The sequence below is a fragment of the Podarcis erhardii genome, assembly GCF_964252035.2.
Source record: "Podarcis erhardii genome assembly, chromosome: 15".
Classification (NCBI taxonomy): domain Eukaryota; kingdom Metazoa; phylum Chordata; class Lepidosauria; order Squamata; family Lacertidae; genus Podarcis; species Podarcis erhardii.
In genome coordinates, this window is record NC_138505.1 from 9,547,346 (window position 1) to 9,572,832 (window position 25,487).

The 25,487-nt window shown below is 50.3% G+C and overlaps 1 protein-coding gene across 5 annotated transcripts; it reads right to left on the reverse strand.

The window, feature by feature from the left end:
- DCST2 (DC-STAMP domain containing 2) lies at positions 1 to 25,341 on the reverse strand. Of its 5 annotated transcripts, none has more exons than XM_081840942.1 (15): positions 25,177 to 25,341; positions 22,463 to 22,633; positions 20,451 to 20,552; positions 17,310 to 17,504; positions 14,985 to 15,050; positions 13,907 to 14,120; positions 12,463 to 12,620; positions 10,837 to 11,001; positions 10,519 to 10,686; positions 6,506 to 6,606; positions 5,170 to 5,300; positions 4,518 to 4,645; positions 2,999 to 3,092; positions 1,696 to 1,980; positions 1 to 195 (listed from the first exon to the last, which is right to left on the reverse strand). In XM_081840942.1, exons 2-15 carry the CDS (start codon positions 22,617 to 22,619, stop codon positions 99 to 101), a joined length of 2,061 nt encoding a protein of 686 aa, XP_081697068.1. In that variant the 5' UTR covers positions 22,620 to 22,633; positions 25,177 to 25,341; the 3' UTR covers positions 1 to 98. The 5 variants fall into 5 exon arrangements, with proteins under 5 accessions (XP_081697068.1, XP_081697066.1, XP_081697065.1 ...); XM_081840940.1 differs by lacking the exon at positions 25,177 to 25,341 and adding an exon at positions 23,620 to 24,269 and having other exon boundaries at positions 1 to 192; XM_081840939.1 differs by lacking the exon at positions 25,177 to 25,341 and adding an exon at positions 23,620 to 24,266.
- Positions 25,342 to 25,487: the final 146 nt, after the last annotated feature.

The window sequence follows — 25,487 nt, forward strand, 5'->3', positions numbered from 1 at the left end:
TGTATATTGAAAATAGAAGGCACTGATACCTAATTTATTGCCATACATACTGCCTCTCTTTAAGGGAGGTGGCAGAGCCTCATTCTCTGTCTCGCTCCCTACTTTTTGGTGGCAGACCTCTTCTCGCTTTTCACCTCCTCCAGCTCCTCGCCGCTGCTGGTCTCCACTTCCTTCTGGTAGCCGAAATCGAGGCTGCTGGAAGGCGGGGAGAAAGGGATGGGTGATATAGGAGATCTCATTTAATTTTAAGTGGTTTCATAGCCTCACTTTTCCCGCTTGCCTGAGGTGCTCGAAGCTGCTCACAAAGGGACATCTTAAAAATGAGACAATCTTGGCAGAATAATTTTAAGAAATAGACAAAAGACAAGGGAGAAGATGAGGGTTTTTTTAACTCTTTGGGTCAAGGTTTGCCTCTCACACCACCTTGGGGGGGGCATGTGGGGGGCAGAGCCAGAGGCACATTGGGCGGAGCATTCCAGTTGTGCAGATGTTAGAGGCTGCTACAAATATGCACACAACTTCCCCCATGACATCCAACAACACCTGGAAGGGCCGAAGTTCTCCATCCCTGGGGTATTCTCTGCTGTTACGAGCTGTCCGGCAGGCAAGAATTCAACAGGTGCAGTTGCAGCCTCGGCATGCCACCATGGCTGGGTCACAGTGCTGCCGGTTGACTCTGTGTGTGTCCCACAGCTGCTAAGGGCACAAAACAGTGTTTGGGATGAACAATGGTGGCTCTGTTTTGGGTACAGAAGGTCCCAAGTTCATTCCTGGCACCTCCGAGCCAGGCTAGGATAGACTCCTTATCTGAACCCCTGAAAAGCCACTGCTTGCCAGTGCAGGGCCTTCCGAGCTAGATGAAGCAACGGTCGTTTGGCTCTGCAGAAGGCAGCTTCCTGTGTTACTGTTTTGATCAGCCCCGAACCCTGAGGACTGGGTTCTTCGTTTTATTTCTAGAGACAGGGCCCCAGAGCTCCAGCTCATGCGAGCTCCCAGGTGCCAGCCCCCCAGTGGGCTGCAAGAGAACTGCTGCCAGTCAGTGTAGACCAGGAGTCAGCAAACTTTTTTCAGCAGGGGGCCGGTCCACTGTCCCTCAGACCTTGGGGGGGGGGGGCAGACTTTATTTTGAAGAGGGGGAAAAATGAACGAATTCCTATGCCCCACAAATAACCCAGAGATGCATTTTAAATAAAAACACACATTCTACTCATGTAAAAACACGCTGATTCCCAGTCCATCTGTGGGCAGGATTTAGAAGGCAATTGGGCCGGATCCAGCCCCTGGACCTTAGTTTGCCTACCCATGATCTAGTCCAGGGGTCAACAAACTTTTTCAGCAGGGGGCCGGTCCACTGTCCCTCAGACCTTGTAGGGGGCCAGACTATATTTTGAAAAAAAATATGAACGAATTTCTATGCTCTACAAATCACCCAGAGATGCATTTTAAATAAAAGGGCACATTCTACTCATGTAAAAGCACCAGGCAGGCCCCACCAATAACCCAGAGGTGCATTTTAAATAAAAGCACACATTCTACTCATGTAAAATCACGCTGGTTCCCGGACCATCCGTGGGCCAGATTTAGAAGGCAATTGGGCCGGATCTGGCCCCCGGACCTTAGTTTGCCTACCCATGGTGCAGACAGTATTGAGCAAACAATGTGGTAAGGTACCTTCCCGCGATGCCCTGTCCTCACCTGGATGTTGACCCTGAGGAGCCGTCTTCCTCAGAGCTGCTAGATGTGTCATCCTCGGCATCTTCTTCGCTGCTACTGCTGCTCCCTTCCTGCTCCTTTAGCTGCTCCAGGATCTTCTTGGCCAGTTCGGGGGGTAAGCGGCGGCAGCCCCCGCGCCCTTTCACGGCCCGCTCGATCCGCGCCCTCAGCAGTCGCCGCTGCTTCTGGCGTTCCTTGTCCGGCGACCCGCTGAGCGCCTGCACTGCCTTGGTCCACAGAGCCATGGCCTCTTCGTCACTGGAATCCCTGGATGAAAGCGAAGGGCTCTGTGGCTCAGTGAGTGGAGCACCTGCGCTGCATGCAGGGGGGGGGTTTCAGGTTTGACCCCCTGGCATCTCTGGGGAAGACACCCTGCCTCAAAGTCTCAAGAGCCAATACTGGCCAAGAGGGACCTCACTTGATGTGAGGTGACTTTCTATGATGGGCAGGTATTTTTTTATTTTTTTTTATTTATCACTTATTTTTACATCCATATCTAAAAATGAGAGGGAGCTCAAGGCGGCATACACTCCTCAGTAGCTCAGTCGGTAGAGCATGAGACTCACAACCTCAGAATTGTGGGTTTGAGCCCCACGTTGGGCGAAAGATTCCTGGATTGCCAGGGGTTGGATTAGGTGACCCTCATGGACCCAACTCTGCGATTCTACAATTCTATGAGGTAGGTTAGGCTGAGAGGCTGTGACAGGCCCGGGTCACCCAGGAAACATCCTGGCAGAGTGGGGATTTGAACCCTGGTCTCCCAGGTCCCAGTAGCGTAGCGATGGTTGCCAGTACCTGGGGCAAGGCAAGTATTGCGCCCCGTAACCCGTGCTTCCTGTCAGGGCCAGATGGCAGCAGCAGAGAAGGGTCTTCCCTGTGGGGAGAAGGAAGCTGGGGAGAGGTCAGAGACTGTTTATTTTATTGTTATTATTAGTTTCATGAAAATTTTACACTGCTTGATTTTATAAAAAAAATCAATATGGTTTTTTTTTCTTTTGAAATTTTGCCGCCCCCAATTTTGCACCCAGGGCAACAGCCCCACTGCCCCCCCCCACACTACTCCACTGCCAGACCCTACCCCAGTGCTCTAACCACTACGCCACAGTTCCTTTGCCCTGGTTTCAGCACCAACGAACTAAGCTCTAAATCATTTCATCACTCTTCTCTGCCTGCATGCATGGGCGCTGCAGGAGAGGCGCTGTAGAATTAGCTTCTAGAGAGGCTGGCATTATTTACTAGGGCGCCCCCAAAGTGAGGGCAATGGAAACACAAGTTTCTCACTCACACCTCCTCGTCCATGTCTCCCTGGTAGGTTAAGGGCGCCATGCAGATGGAGCACATGTTGTCCAGGAGTTTGTAGCAGTCCGGACAGTAGATACCTGCGGAGAAGGAATGGGGAGAGTCACCCCTGACAGTGGTGCTGATAATGCCAAGGTTGCAGGTTCGATCCCTGTATGGGACATCTGCGTATTCCTGCATTGCAGGGGGTTGGACTAGATGATCCTCAGGGTCCCTTCCAATTCTATGATTCTATGTGGCGTAAAAGGAGCCAGGCTGGGATACCTTTATCAACCCTCTGAGTGGGCGGGGCCAGAGACAAAGGTAGGAGGAGCAATGGCAGAGTGGGAGGAGCAATATAAGGTGGTTCAATTTCCACACATCCCTCTCTGTACTCTTACCCAGGCAAAATCATGTATAATGAGATAAGAATCCAATGTCTTTGTTCAGACCAGGTCTCTCCATGGTTTTAAGTTTGGTAATAAGTTGCAATTCAGCAGCTTCTCTTTCCAATCTGTTTCTGAAATTCCTTTGTAATAGAACAGCTACTTTGAGATCTTGTATAGAATGTGCTGGGAGATTGAAGTGTTCTCCTACTGGTTTCTCTGTCTTGTGATTCCTGATGTCAGATTTATGTCCGTTTATTCTTTGGCGTAAGGTTTGGCCCGTTTGTCCAATATAGAGAGCTGAAGGAGGGTGTGAAGGCAAGGCAAGGCAAGTGAGGGGTGTGGCCTGGAGAGAAGGGGTGTGTCCAAGGATGCGGGTGTGGTCTAGGGAGAGTCCTGAGGGTCAGGCAGACCGGCTTGGAGGGCCGCATTTGGCCTCCTGGATTGTGTTTTCCCACCACTGCCGTACAGATTTTCTGGGGGAGAATCCCAAGGGTTACATACGGAAACTTTTTCAGCTCAAGACATGGGCGTAGCCCGCTGCCACGCTACACCCCCCCCCCTGCCACAGCCAAAATCAAGTAAATAAATAAAAATACTTAACTAAAAGTGGACAGAGCAAAGGGTATAAATTTCACCGGTTACAACAAGCTAGTTCCTACCCTCACTGCCACGCACCCCGCCCGGCTCTCTAGTCTCCGTCCAAGCAAGTGAGAAACAGGATCAGAGTTCAAGGACACAGTCTGGCCAGGCAAGAACATGCAAGGAGGGTCAGGAATGGGCTTGGTGAAGGCTGTGGCCTGGGAGCGCTCCAGATAAAAAGGCTTGGAGCATAGCTGTCAACTTTCAGATTTGAAAATAAGAGATCACAAAGTCTACGGGATATCTAACAATCTGAGATAGCAGCGGGAAGCAGCAGGAAACGGCACTGGAATAAGGGAATTTCCCGCAAAAAAAGGGAAGGTTGACGGCTATGGCTTGGAGGCCTGCATCAGCCCTCTGGGCCTGAATCTGCCCCCGCCTGCGGCAGCCGCCAGTAGCTGCATCCTGCACAATAGGATTTACCCCGCCCTCCTTTTACAGCCTTTCTGGGCCTCGCCTTTGCCCCACAGCCTCCCTCGCCCCGCCCTGGCTTCCAACCTCGGCATCCCTGCGTACTGCAGGTGACAAAGTCCTCGCTGTCCGTGTCCTTGCGGATCTTCCCACAGCCCATGCAGTAGGACTCGTGGACCCCCAGTTTCTTGACCAGCCACGAGCACAGCCGAGACCTGCGGAGGAGACCCATGAGGGATGCCTCTATCACACACACACACAAACACAATGCACTGTAGGTCAAGATTCTGCAAAAGCACCACCAGTCTCTGCTTTTATCTGTGTGCAGGTGAAACGTCGTTGTTTTGATATATATACCACCCTTATTCAAACATCCCAGCTGCTACTGGCCACAGCTTCCTCAACCCAATTAGTACCACCTGTCCTTTACCAGAAGGTCCCTGAGCAGGTTACAGCAGTATAAAATAAAGCATTAAAATCAGTGTGAAACAAATCAGAATCACAACTAGAGTGTGTCCTGAAAATATAATTCTCAAGTGTAGGATGATGGATGGATAGGTTTTATTTCCTGTGCCCTGGCCAGAAGGAAAAGGATATCGGATGGAGAGTATTTCTGATGACGACGACAGAATTGTTTGTCCAGTGTTTTTGACTGCAGCTCCCATCAGCCCCTGCCGGCACGACCATGATAGACTACAACTCTTTCCTTCCACTGTCAGGAAAAGGTTTGGGGGCTTACTTAGCTGCGAGGACCAACAAAATGTTGGTGTGGCCCCCGTCTGCGGAGCGATTCCTCACGGCCTTTAACACGGCTTGGGCCAGTCCCGTCCTTCGTGTCAAGATGGTGTTGTAGAGATAACAGGTGCGCTCCTAAAGGATCGTTGCGGGGAAATAATATCACTGGGTTGAGCGGGAGAGCAGGTGCCCAGGGAATTAGTTGGGGTGAAGGCTGCATGCAGAAAAAACCGGATTTGAGGTGGTCAGGTGGCTCAGGGGGGTGTTGTGGTTAGAATCATAGCGTTGCAAGCGACCCCCCCCCCCAAGCATCATCTAGTGCAGGCATGTTCAAAGTCCATTTTGGGGGCCTAATCCGGCCCACCGGTCGGCTTAATCTGGCCCTTGTGGCTTTTATTTCCTGGGGTAAAATCCTAAAAACCCTCAACAACTTTGGTCGGCCCCATGGCCCTTCACTTCATCAAATCTGGCCCACTTTGAAAAAAGTTTGGACACCACTGATCTAGTGTAACCCCTCCAATGCAGGAATTTCAACTACGGTGGTACCTTGGGTTACATACGCTTCAGGTTACATACGCTTCAGGTTACAGACTCCGCTAACCCAGAAATAGTACCTTGGGTTAAGAACTTTGCTTCAGGATGAGAACATAAATTGCTAGTAGCGGCGCGGCGGCAGCGGGAGGCCCCATTAGCTAAAATGGGGTTTCAGTTTCAGGTTAAGAACGGACCTCCGGAACGAATTAAGTACTTAACCTGAGGTACCACTGTAAAGGTAAGGTAAAGGATCCCTAACCATTAAGTCTAGTCGCGGACGACTCTGGGATTGCGGCACTCATCTCACTTTACTGACCGAGGGAGCTGGCGTACAGCTTCTGGGTCACGTGGCCAGCATGACTAAGCCGCTTCTGGTGAACCAGAGCAGCGCACCGAAATGCCGTTTACCTTCCCACCGGAGCAGTACCTATTTATCTACTTGCACTTTGACGTGCTTTCGAACTGCTAGGTGGGCAGGAGCAGGGACCGAGGAACCGGCGCTCACCCCGTCGCAGGGATTCGAACCGCCAACCTTCTGATCGGCAAGCCCTGGGCTCAGTGGTTTAGACCAGTGTTTCCCAACCTTGGGTCTCCAGCTGCTGTTGGACTACGATTCCCATCATCCCTGACCATTGGTCTTGCTAGCAAGGGATGATGGGAGTTGTAGTCCAAAAACAGCTGGAGACCCAAGGTTGGGAAACACTGGTTTAGACCACCCGCTTATTAGCCTACCTGAAGCTAAATTCCTCCCCGATCCAAGGGGTGTGTGTGTGTGTGTGTGTGTGTGTGTGTGTAGAGTCACTCACCTGTTCACGGGAGGGATAGTACCAAGCACACACGACCCGCCGCAGACGCTGTATGTAGGTGCCGAAGATGGCGATGAAGAAACAGACGCCGTACATGAGACCTGGGAGACGGGGGGTTAGGAGGTTTGAAGAAGCAACACCACTTAATTATCTGCCTACTTGGCGCATTTAGATCCATCCTCCCCCCACCCCCAGGAACTTGATGTGGCGTGCATGGTTCTCGTCAGTTAATCCCCACAACAACCCTGCGAGGCGGGTTAGGCTGAGAGGCAGCGACTGCCCCAAGGTCCCCCAGTGAACTTCATGGCCAAGAAGGGATTTGAACCCTGGTCTCTCCCCCCCTCCCCGGTCCTAGCCCGACACTCTAACCACTGCCCCACACTCTTCTATCACACTGAGAATCCTGGGAACCGTAGTTTGTTAAGCCCCCTTGCCGGAAGGAGGCTTACAAGGCGCCATCCAACCATCTCAGGGACTCCACTCCAGATTTGTGCAGGGTTTGCTCCTGAGCCTTCTCCCCCCCCCAAAAAAAATATCCCACAAGGCAGCAAAGGTTTGGGATCAGTGTCAGGAGTGCGTGCAGAAGCCAGGCCCTGTGACCTGTAGGGCTTTGCAGGGCCGGGGCCTTCCTAAGTTTGTTCTGAAGAGGCAAGGCGCGGCCGCACAGGTGAGGCCGATTGGTAACTCACAGCACCAGGTGGCAAGAGCCGGGAAGGGATATAAGGTCAGCACAGTGGTGCCTCGCAAGACGAAATTAATTCGTTCCGTGAGTTGCTTCGTCTTGCGATTTTTTCGTCTTGTGGAGCGCGGATTCCCCGGGTATTAACAGCTTTAAGAAAAAGGAAGCCAACCTGCAAGACGTTTTCATCTTGCGAAGCAAGCCCATAGGGAAATTCGTCTTGCGAAGCAACTCAAGAAACGAAAAACCCTTTCGTCTTGCGCGTTTTTCGTCTAGCGAGGCATTCGTTTTGCGGGGCACCGCTGCATTTCCCTTCGGCTCTTTGCCACAGCAACATGTTCACTGCCTTGCTGCGTTTGGTTCCTTGACTCCTTGCTTCTTGATCCTCGGACCCCTGACTTCGTGACTCCTTGCTTCTTGATCTTCGGACCTTTGGCTTCTTGACTCCTGGCTCTCTGACCCTCGGACTCTTGGCTTCCGGACTCCTGTTCCTGCTCCCGCCCCGCCATCTTGCCCCCAGTCCCGATGTCCCCAGCTGGGACAATTGCTCGCCCGTGAACCGGACCATGACAATCAGAGTTTTCCTTCTCCTAGGTGGGCTCCCTTCCCAGGTGGATGAGCCCCACCTGCCCCTCACCTGCCCCTCTACAGCAGGTGCAGAAATCACCTTCTTGACCGCTGGGCCCACTCCTGGTTTTGTTCACTCAATCCTTCAGAGCCTGTCTTCACACGCAGGGGCATTCCCTAACTCACCCAGGGTTTGTGACCCATTGGCTCCCTCCACTTGGTTCAGCCTGTCAGTCGAAACTGTTCCCTGGGGTGTGGCCGCCCTCTCATGCTGACAGCTTCTAGGAGCCACAGGTGAAAGCTGGGTGCAGGGTGGGGATCCAAGGTGGACAAACTAGCCCAGAAGGAGTCCCCCGCCAGAGGTATTATCCTCTCCCCTAACACCCCGTTGCACTGTGGTACCCTTGCGGAACTTTTCCTGCACTGTGCAATTCCAGAAAGAGCCACAAGAGGCTGGTGCAGAGCTTTGTGCTTTTAATGGGCAATTCCATGGACCACAGCAGTGCAGGGAATCTCCCTCTCCTCCACTTTGCCACTTATTATTAAATTTTATTTATACCCTGCCCTCCCCAGCCAAGACTGGGCTCAGGGCAGCTAACACCGCTATAAAAGCAATTGATTGAAATACAACTTTAAAAACAAGATTAAAATGCAACATTAAAATGCAGGCTCATTTCAGTAGGAACTCAAATCAAAAACTTTTTGGGGGATGACGTCAAGCCTTCACCAACTTCACTGTTATGAAGTTCCTGGCACACTTTCTTCTGAGCGATGCAGCTTAGACATCTGTATCCCTCATCTAGTTTCTTCCCTGACGCTGGCGACCAAGTCTACCTTGCAGCTGGACTTGTGGCCGCAAAATCCCATCGGGACCTTTCAAGTCCGCCTTTCACCAACCTGGCTGGCACCCTCCAGGTGTTTTGGACTACAACTCCCCATCAGCCCTGGGCAGTGTGGCTGTTGACTGATGGAAGTTGTAGTCCACAATGGCCCGGCTGCCTGGGGCCAATGGGAGATGTAGTTCAAAACATCTTGAGGGCGCCAGGTGGTGAAGGTTGCTCCAGCCCACAACCTTAAGGCTTCCCCTCCCACAACCAGTCATGGTGTGGCTCTGCCTGTCACTGTCTCTGGTGCCACCTACTGCTGGCCTCCCCGTGCCCTCTCAGTGCCCATCAGCAATCACACGACAGCAGAGGTTCTCAACTTTCTGGGGTCCACGGCTCCCTTGACCAGCTACATTCTTTCTGTGGCACCCCTGTGGAAAGCCCCGTTGTGGCGCCCCTTGCCTGCAGAGCTGGCAGACTCTTAAAGGTAAAGGTAAACCCCTGACCATTAGGTCCAGTTGCGGACGACTCGGGGGTTGTGGCGCTCATCTCGCTTTATTGGCCAAGGGAGCCAGTGTACAGCTTTCGGGTCATGTGGCCAGCATGACTAAGCCGCTTCTGGCGAACCAGAGCAGAGCACGGAAACGCCGTTTACCTTCCCGCCGGAGCGGTACCTATTTAGCTAGTTGGATTTTTTGGTGTGCTTTTGAACTGCTAGGTTGGCAGGAGCAGGGACCGAGCAACGGGAGCTCACCCCGTCACGGGGATTTGAACCGCCGACCTTCCGATCGGCAAGTCCTAGGCTCTGTGGTTTAACTCACAGCGCCACCCTTACCCTTTTTCAAATACCCTCCCTTGTGCAGTGTTCCCTCAGCCTCCTCTCCTCTCCCCTCTCTTTGGGAGTCCTTTGGGCAGCCACAGCCACTGCCCCTGGTCTCTGAGCTGCCTCCCCACCCCAAAGAAAGGTGCCTCCTCACACTGCCCCACAGGGGCCTGGGAAGCACCCCCTGGCCAGCCCCAGAGGCAACATTCGCCTGGGGAGCTGGTAGCCAGGGCCGCTGTAACTAACAGCTGTGCAAGCCTTGGGGAGGCAGAGAGTATCAGAAGAGGGAGGGAAGGGAAGAAAAAGGGTCAGAGGCCAGCGTTGCCTGCGGCACCCCTGACCATCATTCAACAGGTGCCATGGCACACTGGTTGGAAAGACAGAGGCAGGAATGAAAGCAAAAGGGGTGCCTTGTCCTGCCCATCCGATAGGCTCCCTGGAAGCATCCAATGGGATGGCACTTCCAGGAAGAAGATGGGGACAAAGCTAGTTACAGGTAGGTAGCCATGTTGGTCTGCCGTAGTCGAAACAAAACAAAACAAAACAAATAATAAAAAATAAATCCTTTCCCGTAGCACCTTAAAGGTAAAGGGACCCCTCACCATTAGGTCCAGTCGTGGCCGACTCTGGGGTTGCGGCACTCATCTTGTATTATTGGCCAAGGTCATGTGGCCAGCATGACTAAGCCACTTCTGGTGAACCAGAGCAGCACACAGAAACGCCGTTTACCTTCATGCCAGAGTGGTACCTATTTATCTACTTGCACTTTGATGTGCTTTCGAACTGCTAGGTTTGGCATTAGCAGGGACCGAGCAATGGGAGCCCACCCCGTCGCGGGGATTCGAACCACCGACCTTCTGATCGGCAAGCCCTAGGCTCTGTGGGTTAACCCACAGTGCCACCTGCACACCTTAGAGACCAACTAAGTTAGTTATTGCTATGAGCTTTCATGTGCATGCACACTTCTTCAGATACACTGAAACAGAAGTCACCAGACCCTTCTATATAGTGAGAGGGTGGCTCTGGCTTGACCTAGTGTTGGACCTCTAGCCCTACCAGTCCCCAAAGGCAGCACCAGCCCCCACCGGGGAGGAAGCCTTTCCCAGTCCCCCCCAGTTACCAATGGTGATGTAGCCGTCGTAATCGGGCTCTGCCGGGCGCAGGCGACATTTCCGGGACAGCACGCTGACGTTGCCCCTCTGCAGGACCTCAAAGGCCGAGACCATGTCGCGGTACATCTCGCCGGTGTAGCCCGTCCCATTGACACTGACGGTCATCGTCACGGGGGCTGCGGGGAGACGCGGCTCAGGCCCTGATCTGAACAGTAGCTATTATGTCTGAATCCCAATCTCCACCCATAATTGGTGCAAAAACAGATCCACCTTTGTACTCTTTTGGCAGGCTGCACAACAGACCACCATCCCACCAGTTCTGTTACCTCTTGCAACGATTTCTCCATGCAGCAGATACCTCACCAAGTCCAACAGCCAGAAGACCGAAAAGTCCGCGATGATTAGCAGGACAGCAAGGGTCAGTTGGCGAAAGAGGGAGACGATGGCCAGCGTGTAGCGGAGTTGCTCTTTGCGGGGCAATATGAGCGAGGCTGCAGAGGAAGAAGCAATAGTGGCTGGGTGGACTCAGGGCCACATTCACACCATTTAAAGCACTACGGTGTGAGGAGATTTCACCCCTCCCATATCCAAGAATCTCCTGACGAGTCTGCTGATTCTCCAGAGAGGAGGAGCAGTATTCTGCTTTCTACTTATTCAGCTCCAGCACCAAGTCAGTCAGTGTGTCGGAGAGAGAGACTGAGTGTTAGAGATCGTGTGTAGAGATAAGGTTGCTGCTAAGAGCAGCTGCAGACACTCAGTGCAGCATTCATTTATGCTTAGACCTATTTAGCTCTGTATATAGTTTTGTATTATAGTTATAGTTATAGAATAAAAGAAGATATTCTACAGAGCTGCTCTCCGAGTCGTGTATACACTGCCAGACTCTGCCATACTCTGCTGTGCGACGACTGTATTGTGGAAGTGAATCCGGTGCTCACAACTCTAAGCTGTGAGTCCACAGCACTTTGACCTGGTGGTTTCTGGAAGTGCTACCCAGCTCACCTAGCCCAGTCGGGGTTGAAGTGCATGAGTCCAGTTGGTGACACTGGCTCAAGGGCGATGCTGACACGGTGCCCCTTTAAACCACCATCCTTCCCCCCAAGGAATTCTGGGAGCTGTAGTCTGTCCGGGGTACTGAGAATGATTAGGAGACTTCCCTATTCCCCTCACTGAGCTAAACTTTGGAAATTGACATTGTGTGTAGCAACCTTAACACACTACATTTCCCATGATTATTGGGGGTGGAGCTATGCTGTTTAAGGTGGTATGGTACTGCTTTAAATGTACAGTCATACCTTGGGATATGAACGCTGCAGGTTGTGCGTTTTCAGGTTGCAGACCACACTGAACCCGGAAGTACCGGAACGGGTTACTTCCGGGTTCTGACGCTCGCGCATACACAGAAACATGAAATGACATCACATGCATGCACAGAAGCGGCGAATAGCGTCATGCGCGTGCGCAGACACAGTGCTTCAGGTTGCAAACGTTGTGGGTTGCAAACATGCCTCCCGCATGGATCATGTTCGCAACCCGAGGTATGATTGTACAGTGCAGACATGCCCTTGGTGTGTAATGCATTAATAGCAGTAGTAATACTAATACTAATACTAATAATAATAATAATAATAATAATAATACCCTGCCCATCTGGTTCAGTTGCCCCAGCCACTCTGGGTGGCTTCCAACACATATAAAAACATAATGAAATGTCAAACATTAAAAACTTCCCGATACGGGGCGGCCTTCAGACGTCTTCTAAAAGTTGTGTAGTTCTCCTATTTATCTGATGGAAGGGCATTCCACAGGGAAGGCGCCACTACTGAGAAGGCCCTCTGCCTGGTTCCCTGCAGCATACATATGCATGTTTCCACCCAACACCTCTCATTTTAGTGAATAATTTCCGGAGGCCAGAACATCCAAGCTGGGTCTTTCTAGAGCTGCTGCCTTACTTGGGCGGATGTACTTGGTACACTCCTTTGCAGACAATGGCAGGACGGTGGGCTTCTTGTTCTTCCTCCGCATTGCATCCATCTCCAGGAATGGCTTGGTGATGAAGATGTTGTCAAAACTGTCCTCGTGCAAATAATGCTTCCGGTACAGCAGAGCCCTGTTGAAGTCAATAAACAGACATTTCCGCGTTGCTTTCACATGAGAAAGGCTGATAGCTCAGCAAGTATAAGAAGATTGCTGCTGGATCAGGCGAATGGCCCATCTAGCCCAACACCGTGCTCTCACAGTGGGACCCGAGCACAAAAACACTCTGTTCTCCTGCAGTTTGCAGCACATGGTCTAAATGTCCTTGTGGCGATCACACAGGGTCCCCGGACATTTAACAGTCTATTGATCCCTGTGCCACCACTGTGCTCGCTTCCCCGCTGCCACCAGCCCATTAAAGGTAAAGGTAAAGGGACCCCTGACCATTAGGTCCAGTCGTGGCCGACTCTGGGGTTGCGGTGCTCATCTCGCTTTATTGGCCGAGGGAGCCGGCGTAAAGCTTCCGGGTCATGTGGCCAGCATGACTAAGCCGCTTCTGGTGAACCAGAGCAGCACACAGAAACGCCGTTTACCTTCCCACCGGAGCGGTACCTATTTAGCTAGTTGGACTTTTTGGTGTGCTTTTGAACTGCTAGGTTGGCAGGAGCAGGGACCGAGCAACGGGAGCTCACCCCGTCGCGGGGATTCGAACCGCCGACCTTCTGATCAGCAAGTCCTAGGCTATGTGGTTTAACCCACAGCGCCACCTGTTTCCCCTACCAACCCGTTACTCTCGGGTAAAACACTGAGTCCAAACAGTTGTTAAAATTCAACCAAATAAACAAGTTTATTTTATAAGTATTAACAAGTTTATGGTTTCTCAGATAATATTCTTCTCAGTTTCTTAACTTTAGTTTCTTTGCCGGCCTATACCTTCCTAATACCTTCTGACTGATTATCTCAACTGTTTGACTGACTCCTCTTAACAGATTCTCTCACATCAGACTAGCCCAGCCCACAGACTTATCCTCTCCCTCTCTTCTCTAACACCAGACTGACTTCTTAACAACTCTAACTCCTCCCCTTGGGTTCCTATTGGTTAGTCATTTTACAATTAGTTAACCCTTTCCTTATGAACCCAGTATGATGTCACACACCTAGGAGGGCAAACGCCACAGTCCTCCCAACCAATCAGGGATCACATATCAAATTGAACTTAACAGTGGTGTTTAGCCAAATGGAACTTATAGAGGTGAACCTCCAGAGGTTGTTGGACTCCATCTCCCCTCAGCCCCAGCTATTAAAGCCAATGGTGAGGGATGATGGGAGTTGTAGTCTACCACCGCCTGGTTCCTTAGCCCTGCCTTAGGAATGGCATAGAAGCTCCTCGCTCCTCTTGGCCTCCTTGCTTTGACTCACTTGACGTAGAGGTACAGAATGACCAAGGTAGACATATAGCCAAAAAGCCCTACAGCCTCCTTCGCAGGCTGCAGGCGCTTGGAGACATCCTCCATGATGTCAAAGGCGACTTGGGACAGGCTCTTGCTGGCATTGACGGTCACGTCGTAGTGGTGCACAGCTGTGATGTTGAACTCGAACTCGTGTCGCACGCGGTTCAGCACAGCCACGATCGCTGGTGGTGCATATTGGGGGAGAGGGGAGGGCAGGGTGTGAGAACAAGGGTGGCTACGTCTATACTACAACTCTAGCGCAGGCTTGAATCGCTTTGTTAAAAGGTCGCGTTTTGGTGACTCTCAGAGCCACAAGACTGTTAAGTATAATTGTTTAATCGCATAGTGAAATTGAGAATGCCTGTATGTATATTGCCAAGGGTTTAACATTGGAATATTCCACTGAAGCATACTGAAGCTCCCTGAGCTCTAACAGGTTGATTAACTGCTGGTGTTCTCTGCTATCTTTATCACGAGTGTTTAACCTTAGATCATGTGAGGGGTATTTGATTGCAAATCACCACTTTGAAGGTAGTTGCCTGTTAATCTTTCTCTGGAAAGCATATGAATATGCATATGCTTTATACTCCTTTCTGGGTGTATTATTGATCGTTTTTGACCCAGTCTTGAAGGAGTTATGGTTAGTAAAGCTTTAAATCATATTTCTAGGTCTGGGCAATTTTTATTCCAAAAGGAGTCAGTTTTTATGCATCCAATTGTGTCATGGCACGCAGGGATGATGGAAATTATAGTCTCAAAACATCTGGAGGGCCGAGTTTGCCTATGCCTATGCCTGGTCTGAGTTTTGGTTTTAGTTTTCCTTTGCCCTCCCTGTGCCTTTTACCTTATGTGTCTTTTTTTAAGATTGCAAGCTTAGGAGTAGGGATTGCCTTGCTTTGATTGTATGTAGGCTGCTCTGTAAGCCTTTTGGGGTACCAAATGCTATGTATAAGTAAAGGTGTCCACTTAAAAACTTTGGGGAAGCCCTGCTGGATCAGACCTGAACTGGACAGGTGTTTTATCCCCCAACCTTTCTCCACACTCACGCTCAACAACCTTGTGGCGCAGGAACGGTGCTATGTACTGTGGGATTATGCAGAAGAGCAGGAGGACTGTGAGGAAAAAGACAAGACCATTAGGAGGGCAGGGCACAGTGGTCTAGCTCTCAGCCGCACACACATTCATTGGCTGGCCTCAGTCACAGCAATATTGATACTCCTAAGCATTAATATAGTAATTCAGTGAGGTCAAAGCATGTAATTATCTCATTCACCCACATACAACAGCCCTCTAAGGTAGGCTTGTATTGCTATTCCTTCTTTTGTCAGCTAATCAGGGCCTGAAAAGCAAATGAACTGCAGCAACCATGTATCTTGCCAGCACATAACACAGCCATAACACACCAGTCTCCCCCACCCCAATAGCTCCCAACAATATATTATTAAATGGCTGATTTCTGCGAATCTCTCTGGATACAGCTATACAGCTGCAAACATAACATTTTAAGTGTGTTTTAAGTGCATTATACAAATGTGACACTAGATGGCGATGGTGAGCTATTGGCAAATTCAATATATATTTTTAATTTTTAATTTTTTTTTAAGCATTTTCACAGCATGTGTCTAGATTCCACCTCTGTCTGGCCTGGTCAGACACCGGGGCTGAGCTCTGGCGGTGTTTGAGGCTGGGGCCATGCAGATATTGTGAACAAGCACCTGAGTCATGCTAGCTATTTGCCACAGACACCAGAAGTCAAGGTTCACACTAGGATGACGAAGGGGTCAGAGGTTGCACAAAGCAGTGACATGGCTCATGAGAGGTCAAGGGTAACGTTAAGCAGGTGGACGAGGGGCTCAGAGGCCGTTTCATGGACTTTGATTAAGGCTGGGGGTCACAGTAGGCAGAAACGAAGCTGACCAGAGGTCAGGGGTCATCCTAAATAGTGACCAGGCTTGTAGGAGCTAGAGGAGCTATGCCATGTCTATCATGAATAAGGATAGTTTGTGCTGGTTAGGTCACAAACATTGACTAGACTAATGGGGAGTCATGCTAAGCAGTGAAAAGTCGAAAGAGGTCATAGGTCAGGGGTTATGCTAAGCGGAAACTAAGTGAACCAGGGGTCAGAGGTCAGGAGTCACACTGGGCAAGGACTCAGCTAACAAGCGGCCATAGGTCATGCTAAACAGCGATTAGCCTAGCAAGAGGACAGAGGTCACAGTAAGCAGTTGTGTTGGCCTGGGACTCGGGCTCGAACTCGGAACCAGAGGAGTCTCAGTCCGCACCTGATCCTTTGCCTCAGGCGGCAGCTGAACCTAGTCTGGGGCCTGATCCTGAAGAGTCCCAGTCTGCACAGGTTCCCCTGCAACAAGCACCAGCTGGGCCGAGTCAGGGGCCTGAGCCTGCCCTGGCTCCAGATGCAGGAATGACCTCGTTGCCTCCAGCTAGGCCATCACTTACAGCTGTTCCACTACCAGTTGGGTCAGGGGAGGCTGGGGCGGCCTCTGGGTCTAGTAACCCACCGACGTCTCCCGAGCTGCAGAGACCGAGGTCTGAGAGAAGGAGAGACCTGAGTACTTGCAGGAGGAGGAGTACGCCTTTGGGAGAGACAGGGAGGTGAGTCGCCGGGGGGTCAGGACCGGCCGTTACCCCGACCATAGCTGTCAAGTGTCCCTTATTTGGCGGGAGAGTCCCTTATCCCAGCGCCATGTCCCACTGCTGTCCCTTATTGATGATGTCCCTTAAATAAGCTACTGAAGGTAATGGGGCCCTTTCTATGCTGTCCTTTGTCAACAACAAATTGTTGCTGTTTTTTTCTGTTGAATATATGCTACATGGTAATTTATGGACCTAACAGGTATCTAAAGCCATTTGCACGCAACAAAATATGTATTTTCTCAAAGGAATTGTTGATCCCTTATTTTGGCTGCTGATCCCTTATTTTCGAGGCTGCTGGTCCCTTATTTTCAAATCTGTAAGTTGACAGCTATGACCCCGACAGAGATAAAAGGCTGCTGGAGATAAAAGGCTCCCCCAGGTTGCGGGAGTAACATTGCTGTTTGCCAGAACCTGCCTGTGACCCTGTGCCTGACCTAGCCTGGCTTCCTGCCTTGGCCCTGTTCGACTGACGCCTTGCGGAACTCTTGCATTTGGGACCGTTACTCGGGTTAACCCTGGGCCCAGCACAGCAGTGACTAGGTTGACGAGAGATCAGGGGTCATGCTAAGCAGTGACTAAGCCAGCGAAGGGTCAGAGGTTTGGGGATGAAGGGCTGGAGACAAGGGAATCCCACTGACCACTGCACTAGTGTCAGAGGTCAAGTGCAACCATCGGAGGGGCGGCAGGAGGGTCAAGGGGTCAAAGTTCACGCTCACTATTAGCCAGGCCGCAGAGGTACTTGAAGAGCAGGACGACGGAGCAGAGGAAGTAGAGGAAGGGGACTGCCCGCTCGCACGTGTCCTTGGCGTTGTCAAAGAGACGGGTGCACTTCCGGTAGGGGGTCCCCATCTCCTCGTTGCAGACCTCGCCCAGGTTGAGGAGGAAGTACCACACGTTGCGCAGGCAGTGAGCTGCACGGAAGGAAGGGGCAGAAGAGAAAAGGGTGAATTTGACCGTCTGGAGCACGTGCAGAGCGCAGCAGCTAGGCTGCTTGTGGCTGCCGGTCAATAACACCCTGCTGGCAGAATTTGAACTCGCGGCGAGTCTTCCGCTGGGCCACGTTCAAGGTATAATATGTCCTTCTCCAGCTCAGGACCAGGTTATTTGAGAGACGGCCTTATCCCTTATGCATCACCACGGTTTCGGCAGGGTCTCCCCTGCAAATCTCAAAGATTTCAGAAATCCACTATCTCAGAGCAGGGCTTTTAGGGGGCCTGTACCCGTTCTGTGGAACAGTATCCCTGTCCAGACTAGCTGCACTTCCTGGAAACAACTGAATATATTTTTGTCCTGGCAGGTTTTTCCACCTGGATAAATGGGTCTTTACCACACTTTGCTTGTCTGTTTTCAATTCTGCTTGCGGAAAGCTCTCCCCAGAGAGACCAGCATGACACCATTTTAGGCCCTGGGGAAAACCAATCTTCTTTCACCAGGCCTTTAGCTTTTAATTTGTAGGCTGTTTTAAACTGTTTTTAATATTGCGTTTTAATGTTGTAACTCATACCTTAGGGTCAAGGGCAGCTAATTAATAAATAATAATTATCTGTGGCCTCCTTGACTGGATGGGGTGTTTTATTCCTGCCTTCTTAAAAGAGTATTGTGCTTTAGGTTTTTCTCTTCCTTTGTGCTAGCTTTAATGGATGTGTTTGTTTGTTTATATACCATAGGTTGCTTTGAGTTATAGATGCATTTATTATTATTATTATTATTATTATTATTATTATTATTATTATTAAATTTATTGGTTGGTTTTTCTTCTTTTTACCAAGGTAACTCAAAGCGACTTCTGATATATAAACAAACGAACACATAGTATTATTACATTTAGTTTTTATTACCTGTAAATTGGTTTGGAAGGTGATTAGTAATTCAAAGATGATGAGGATGATAATTGTAATAATGACAGTGTAGCAGGAACCCCCCCCCCCATCATTCAGTTTGTACAAACTTCACACACTCACACTCACACACTACATACGCTACGCTTCTGTTATAAATTCATAGAAAATCAACCATACATCGGATTTACACTGTTCTACTTTTATTTTACTCCATGAAGGAAGGACTTCAAAATGGGGAAGGTTTGATACAGGGCAGCCATAATCCCTTCACCATCCCAGCACATCCACAGGAGCCCTGCCCAGTTGCTAGTGACTAGTGGGGTGCCACAGGGTTCTGTCTTGGGCCTGGTCTTATTCAACATCTTTATCAACGACTTGGATGATGGACTCAAGGGCATCCTGATCAAATTTGCAGATGACACCAAACTGGGAGGGGTGGCTAACACCCCAGAGGACAGGATCACACTTCAAAACGACCTTGACAGATTAGAGAACTGGGCCAAAACAAACAAGATGAATTTTAACAGGGAGAAATGTAAAGTATTGCACTTGGGCAAAAAAAATGAGAGGCACAAATACAAGATGGGTGACACCTGGCTTGAGAGCAGTACATGTGAAAAGGATCTAGGAGTCTTGGTTGACCACAAACTTGACATGAGCCAACAGTGTGACGCGGCAGCTAAAAAAGCCAATGCAATTCTGGGCTGCATCAATAGGAGTATAGCATCTAGATCAAGGGAAGTAATAGTGCCACTGTATTCTGCTCTGGTCAGACCTCACCTGGAGTACTGTGTCCAGTTCTGGGCACCACAGTTCAAGAAGGACACTGACAAACTGGAACGTGTCCAGAGGAGGGCAACCAAAATGGTCAAAGGCCTGGAAACGATGCCTTATGAGGAACGGCTAAGGGAGCTGGGCATGTTTAGCCTGGAGAAGAGGAGGTTAAGGGGTGATATGATAGCCATGTTCAAATATATAAAAGGATGTCACATAGAGGAGGGAGAAAGGTTGTTTTCTGCTGCTCCAGAGAAGCGGACACGGAGCAATGGTTCCAAACTACAAGAAAAAAGATTCCACCTAAACATTAGGAAGAACTTCCTGACAGTGAGAGCTGTTCGACAGTGGAATTTGCTGCCAAGGAGTGTGGTGGAGTCTCCTTCTTTGGAGGTCTTTAAGCAGAGGCTTGACAACCATATGTCAGGAGTGCTCTGATGGTGTTTCCTGCTTGGCAGGGGGTTGGACTTGATGGCCCTTGTGGTCTCTTCCAACTCTATGATTCTATGATTCTATGATTCTATGATTCTATGATTCTATGCCAACCCTGATGGTCCTAGACAGAAGACAATCAAGATCACAAAGAACTTGCATATGGGAGTGGATTCAGCATGGACTGGAACAAAGGACAATGATCAGATCTTCCCTCTGGGGGCAGGAAACTGCAAACTCCCCTTTGTCTCCTAGAAGTGACTCATGGGCAGGGGGAGAGAAGGGAACCAGCCAGGTGACAGGACACTCAGGTTACCACCACAACTCCTCCCTCAACCCCTCCTTTCTGTAATGTATGCATGATGTTTCTGGGGGTGGGCTTGACCTAGAGGATGGGAATTTCAAAAGTTTTTATAAGGTCTTGCACACCATTTTTCTGTGTCTTTCCTCTCACCTGCAAGTGAGGGGAGCACCCTGTTGCAACAGTCAATAAAGGCCAAGCCTACAGGCTGCTGATTTGCTCCAATTTACTCTGGTTGGTGTCTTTACTTTTTGTCCAAGGGAGCCCTCGGATTTTTCTGGTAACAACAGACAGTCTCTGTGGGTAAACTAACTGTCTTGTGGTAGGTTGGAGTTAGCCAAAAGCTCTCTTCTCATTTGATCCCACGGGTGACGCCATAGTAAACCCAGCCAGATGGGCAGGGTATAAATAATAAATTATTATTATAGGGTGAAACCCGTTTAGTCCATCTCCTTGGCTTCTCGCATCCCCCCTCCATCCCAACCCATTCTGCGCCCCTGCAAACTCACCCACGTGCCGTACGGAGTCCATGACAGATCGGAAAAGCTTTCGGACGCGGTCCCCAACCACTTTTGCCTTCTGAGCTATGTCCTTGATTTTTCGTAGCGCATCTAGGCAGAAGATGTTGGGGGAGAGAGAAAGCCCATCTTAAATATGGTCGGTGTCTATTAAGAACCAAGAACAGTGCCAGGACTGAAGGAGTAGGCAGTGTTGGTGCCATTCTAAAGTTGCTAGACTCCAACTCCCATCAGCTGGGGCTGCCAGATTTCAGAAAGTAAAATTCCTGCGCTTTTGGGGGGGAAACCTAACCCAAAAATAGTGATTCTAAGCTTTTTGAGCTGTTTCCGCTGCTTTTTCCATCATGTTAGAAGAAGAAGAGGAGTTTGGATTTGATATCCCGGCTTTCACTCCCCTTCAGGAGTCTCAAAGCGGCTAACATTCTCCTTTCCCTTCCTCCCCCACAACAAACACTCTGTGGGGTGAGTGGGGCTGAGAGACTTCCGAGAAGTGTGACTGGCCCAAGGTCACCCAGCAGCTGCATGTGGAGGAGCGGAGACGCGAACCCGGTTCCCCAGATTACGTGACTACCACTCTTAACCACTACACCACACTGGCTCTCATATATATCCAGGTTTTGCCAATTCAGCAAAATTCCCCCCGCCATTTTTACACCCAAAAACCAAGATGTGTCAGGAATTTTCCTGATATATGGCAAGCCTACATCAGCCCATGTTAGGACGGTTAATGGTTAATGAGGATGTTTGGCGTGGAGAAAGTAGATAGGCTGCCTCATCAACACCGTTGGGCACCCAAGGGAGCTGAATGTTTGGAAATTGGGGACAGATAAATGGATGTCCACACAGCACAGAAACTAAGGAATATGCTCCAAAAGGAGGCAGTGATGGCAACCAACTTAGAAGGCTTTAAAAGTGGATTCAGCAAAATCACGGAGGCTAGCAACTGCTACCAGCCACAGTAGAGATGTTCTGCTCCAATATCAGAGGCATTCATGTGCCTCTGAATTACCAGTTTGGTGCTGCTGCACTCTGTCCGGCTTTGGGTTTTACCAGATGCATCTGAGGGTTGTTTGTTTGATTGTGTGTCTGACCGTTAACCAGAAGGTTGGTGGTTCGAGCCCATGTAGGGATGTCTGTGGGCAAGATTCCTGCACTGCAAAGGGGTTGGCCCAGATGCCACTTTCAACTGTACAATTTTGTGATTCTACAATTCATTTATATTTTGTTATTTGTTTATTTATTGGATTTATATACCACCCTTCATCACAAGATCTCAGAGCAGATGGCAAGATCTTTTCCCCAGAAACTTGTGCAAAATCGCATGCTAGTGGGCGATGTCAGAGACATAAAGTGGGTGGGGCCATGGAGGTAAATATTGCCTTTGCAGAGCGCAAGTAAAGCAAGCAAGAGGCATTCTTCCTCTTCAAGGGAGCATGTCAGGAAAAAACATTTGATGGGGGTGTGAAGTTGGGCTGCTGAAGGGCGTGGTCTGGGGGAAGAAGGCGTGGCCTGGGCTAGTGAGGGGGCAGGGCCTAGGGAGAGGAGGCGTGGCCTGGGCTGGTGAGGGGGCAGGGCCTAGGGAGAGGAGGCGTGGCCTGGGGAGAATTCAGAGTACAGTGGTACCTTGGGTTACATACGCTTCAGGTTACATACGCTTCAGGTTACAGACTCCGCTAACCCAGAAATAGTACCTCGGGTTAAGAACTTTGCTTCAGGATGAGAACAGAAATCATGCCCTGGTGGCACGGCATCAGCGGGAGGCCCCATTAGCTAAAGTGGTGCTTCAGGTTAAGAACAGTTTCAGGTTAAGAACAGACCTCCAGAACGAATTAAGTACTTAACCCGAGGTACCACTGTAACAGACAGAGAGACCCAGAGGGCCCCATTCAACTCCTGTGGACAGAGGTCTTCCGACCCCTGCCTTTCAAAAAATACACTTCCAGCCAGGGATATAAGTGCAAGGCTGGTGCAAGCAGAGCAGCAACAAAACCCCGTTGTCTCACTGATCAGGGGCTCGCGGGCCCTCTGCAGCATTTCTGCCGTCTGGTTGAGGGCGAGCTCGGCGCCACACGACACAGCATCAGCACACCGGGTGAAGTTGCGGATGATGTTGGCGAAGGGGCCCTCCATGGCCAAGCCGAATGCCAGGATCAACAGCATGGTCTTGCCTTCTTCTGTAGGGGGCGACAGAGATGGGAGACGGAATAGAAAAGCGTCAGGGGCTGAGTGGGGTCCCTCTCAGGGAAGTCTTTCTCCTCCTGCCCCATAACTGCAGCTGTATGTCGCCAGCCAGTTCTTAGGCCCTGCCAACAGCGCTGAGTGAGGCGCTTCAACAAAATGTTGCAGTGCGGAGTGTGGCTGTTTGCAGCTGTCTCCTCTCAGGCCTACCTGAAGATGCCAGGCATTGAAACTGGCAGATGCTCTCCCAGCGACATAGCTGTTAACTTACAGATTTGAAAATAAGGGACCAGCAGCCTCGAAAATAAAGGATCAGCAGCCAAAATAAGGGATTTTCCGAGCACAGGTATGTTCAACTTCTGAGCCCCTCCGAGCCAAAGGCAGAAAGCCCAGTCAGCAGCCAAACGAAGCCTCAAGCGGTGGTTCCCACAGCGCAGCAACCCAGCAAAGGGGATGCAGCAAGGAAAACCACCGTCACCTCTCCGCTGGGAAGCGCTGAGCAAAGACGAGTCCCCAGGCAACACGGCCGATTTGATCGGCACAAGGCATGCAAGCTCCACCCCCCAGTCGTTCTTAGACTCCTTATTGGGTGAGCAACGCAGCCAAGCAACACAGTTGGAGCCTCCCTCCTCCCTGGCCGGCAGGGAGGGAGGGAGGGAGAGGAGCTGCTTCCTTTGAAACCCGGGAAATTTAAGGGACATCATCAATAAGGGACAGCAGCGGGACATGGCGCTGGGATAAGGGAGTTTCCCGCCAAATAAGGGACGGTTGACAGCTATGCCCAGCGAGCTACAGCCCTTGTTCTCTCAAGTAACCAGTATTAGGGGTAGGAATAGCCCCCAAAGAATAGCAGCTTTCACCGTGGGTCGTTCTTCAAAATAGTGGATTCTGTCTGTCTCACAATGCCACTTCCTGCCCCCTGCCTCCAATTCTGTCTGGGGACTGTATTATTTTCACTTGTCTTGGGTTTTTCCACACTTACTTGAGAAGATCTGGGGCAGCATGAGGAGGACGGTGACACGAACTTTGCATGAGAAGGCCATGCCAAGGCCAAGCCCAAGGGCCAGGGTGATGGTCGACAGAAGGCAGTACCAGATGTTGTACCCCTGCACGAAAATGACCATTGCCCCATAGGCTGTGGCGAGGACCATGCCCAAGGCAAAGCCACCCACACTACGGGTCACTGACCGGCCCAGGGTGTCCTCGACCACCCGCGGGACTGGTGGCTTCTTTCTCTTCCTTTTTCGACCCCCACGCGGTGAGAAAATAGACAGGAGACCCATGGCGGTGATGGCTTCAAGGAGGCTACCCAACAGAGTACTGCATGGACCCGAGCAGGGGGTGCTCCGTGGTCTCCGTGTCTGCAATGGGTTTGGAAGTGTGTCTGGTAAAATCACAAACCAAGAGAAACCTGTGTTAAAAACTTATGGGGTGGTAAGATATTTGGAATGGGGGAGCCAGGAAAGGAGAAAGTCTCCAGTCAATGTGTTATCGTCCCAACAACAATTATACCAACGTTCCTATTACAGGTCTGAAAAACCAGTACACTTGAGATTCCACTAGGCTCCACACATGACCTGTCAGATTCTGTCCCTAGCCCCACCCACATTCTACAGTAGCTCCTCCCATCCCTTGCTGGATCCTCTCTTGACTCCACCCTAGCCACACCCACATTATGTACTAGCTCCATCCATCATCTGCTGGATCCTCCATTGACTCCACCCTAGCCACGCCCACATTCCACACTAGCTCCTCCCACCACTCCCTGCATTCTCTGTTGACTCCACTTTAGCCCCACCCACATTCCACACTAGCTCCTCCCAAACCTCCTTGCCAAATTCGGCCCCAACCTTGCCCCTAGCTCCATCCACTTTCTGCCCTGGCTCCTCCCATCACTTGCTAAAAACTCTTATTTTCAGATTCTACTGCAAGTCTGTCCCTATCCATTTATTTAAGCCCTGCCCTGATTTTGGGTGACTCCCCCTAGCCCAGCCTCCCAGCATTACACAGAGGATATGAAATTTGTGAAATCAGTGTTTGACAACTTAAATCAGAGGGACAAGCCAGGAATTGCTCTAGAACTTCAGAGGATATCCTTCGAAAGGGCATTGCTAATAATAATAATAATATTAATAATAATTTTATTATTTATACCCCGCCCATCTGGCTGGGTTTCCCCAACCGCTCTGGTCGGAATAAAACTTCAGAATAAAACAGAATAAAGAAGAAAACAGAATAAAACTTCAAATGTTAAAAACTTCCCTAAACAGGGCTGCCTTCAAATGTCTTCTAAAAGTCAGATAGTTGTTTATTTCCTTGACATCTGATGGGAGGGCGTCACTACTGAGAAGGCCCTCTGCCTGGTTCCCTGTGGTTTCGCTTCTTGCAGTGAGGGAATTGGCAGAAGGCCCTTGGCGCTGGGCCTCAGTGTCCGGGCTGGACAATGGGGGTGGAGACACTCCTTCAGGTATACTGGGCCGAGGCTGTTTAGGGCTTTAAATGTCAGCACCAACACTTTGAATTGTGCTTGAAAACCTACTGGGAGCCAATGTAGGTCTTTTAAGGACTGGTGTAATATGGTTTTGGCGGCCACTCCCAGTTACCAGTCTGGCTGCCGCATTTACCCAGCTTAATCAACTCAAATCAATTCTGCTCTTGCAACTTAATCAACATTGCTTCTGTTCATCCAATGATCTCAATAGATCACCCAGCAGAGCTGAAATTCTGAGAGAGAAGACAGTGCATCTTCCCTGTCCCTTGTAAACACACTTTGAACGGCAACGTAGAACCCAGATTGTGATGACACAATTCTCACGGAAGGGGTCAGGCTGTGTTTAGAGCTGTTCCGCT

What these genes read in the sequence shown, in the direction of transcription:
- DCST2 (XM_081840939.1), bottom strand. Translation starts at nt 23,920, where the DNA reads ATGGGTCTCCTGTCTATTTTCTCACCGCGTGGGGGTCGAAAAAGGAAG. An exon ending in GCTGCCCCAGATCTTCTCAA is followed by an intron (nt 22,634 to 23,619) that starts GTAAGTGTGGAA and finishes CGCCCCCTACAG; the next exon opens with AAGAAGGCAAGACCATGCTG. An exon ending in TGGAGAAATCGTTGCAAGAG is followed by an intron (nt 10,687 to 10,836) that starts GTAACAGAACTG and finishes GTCTCCCCGCAG; the next exon opens with CCCCCGTGACGATGACCGTC.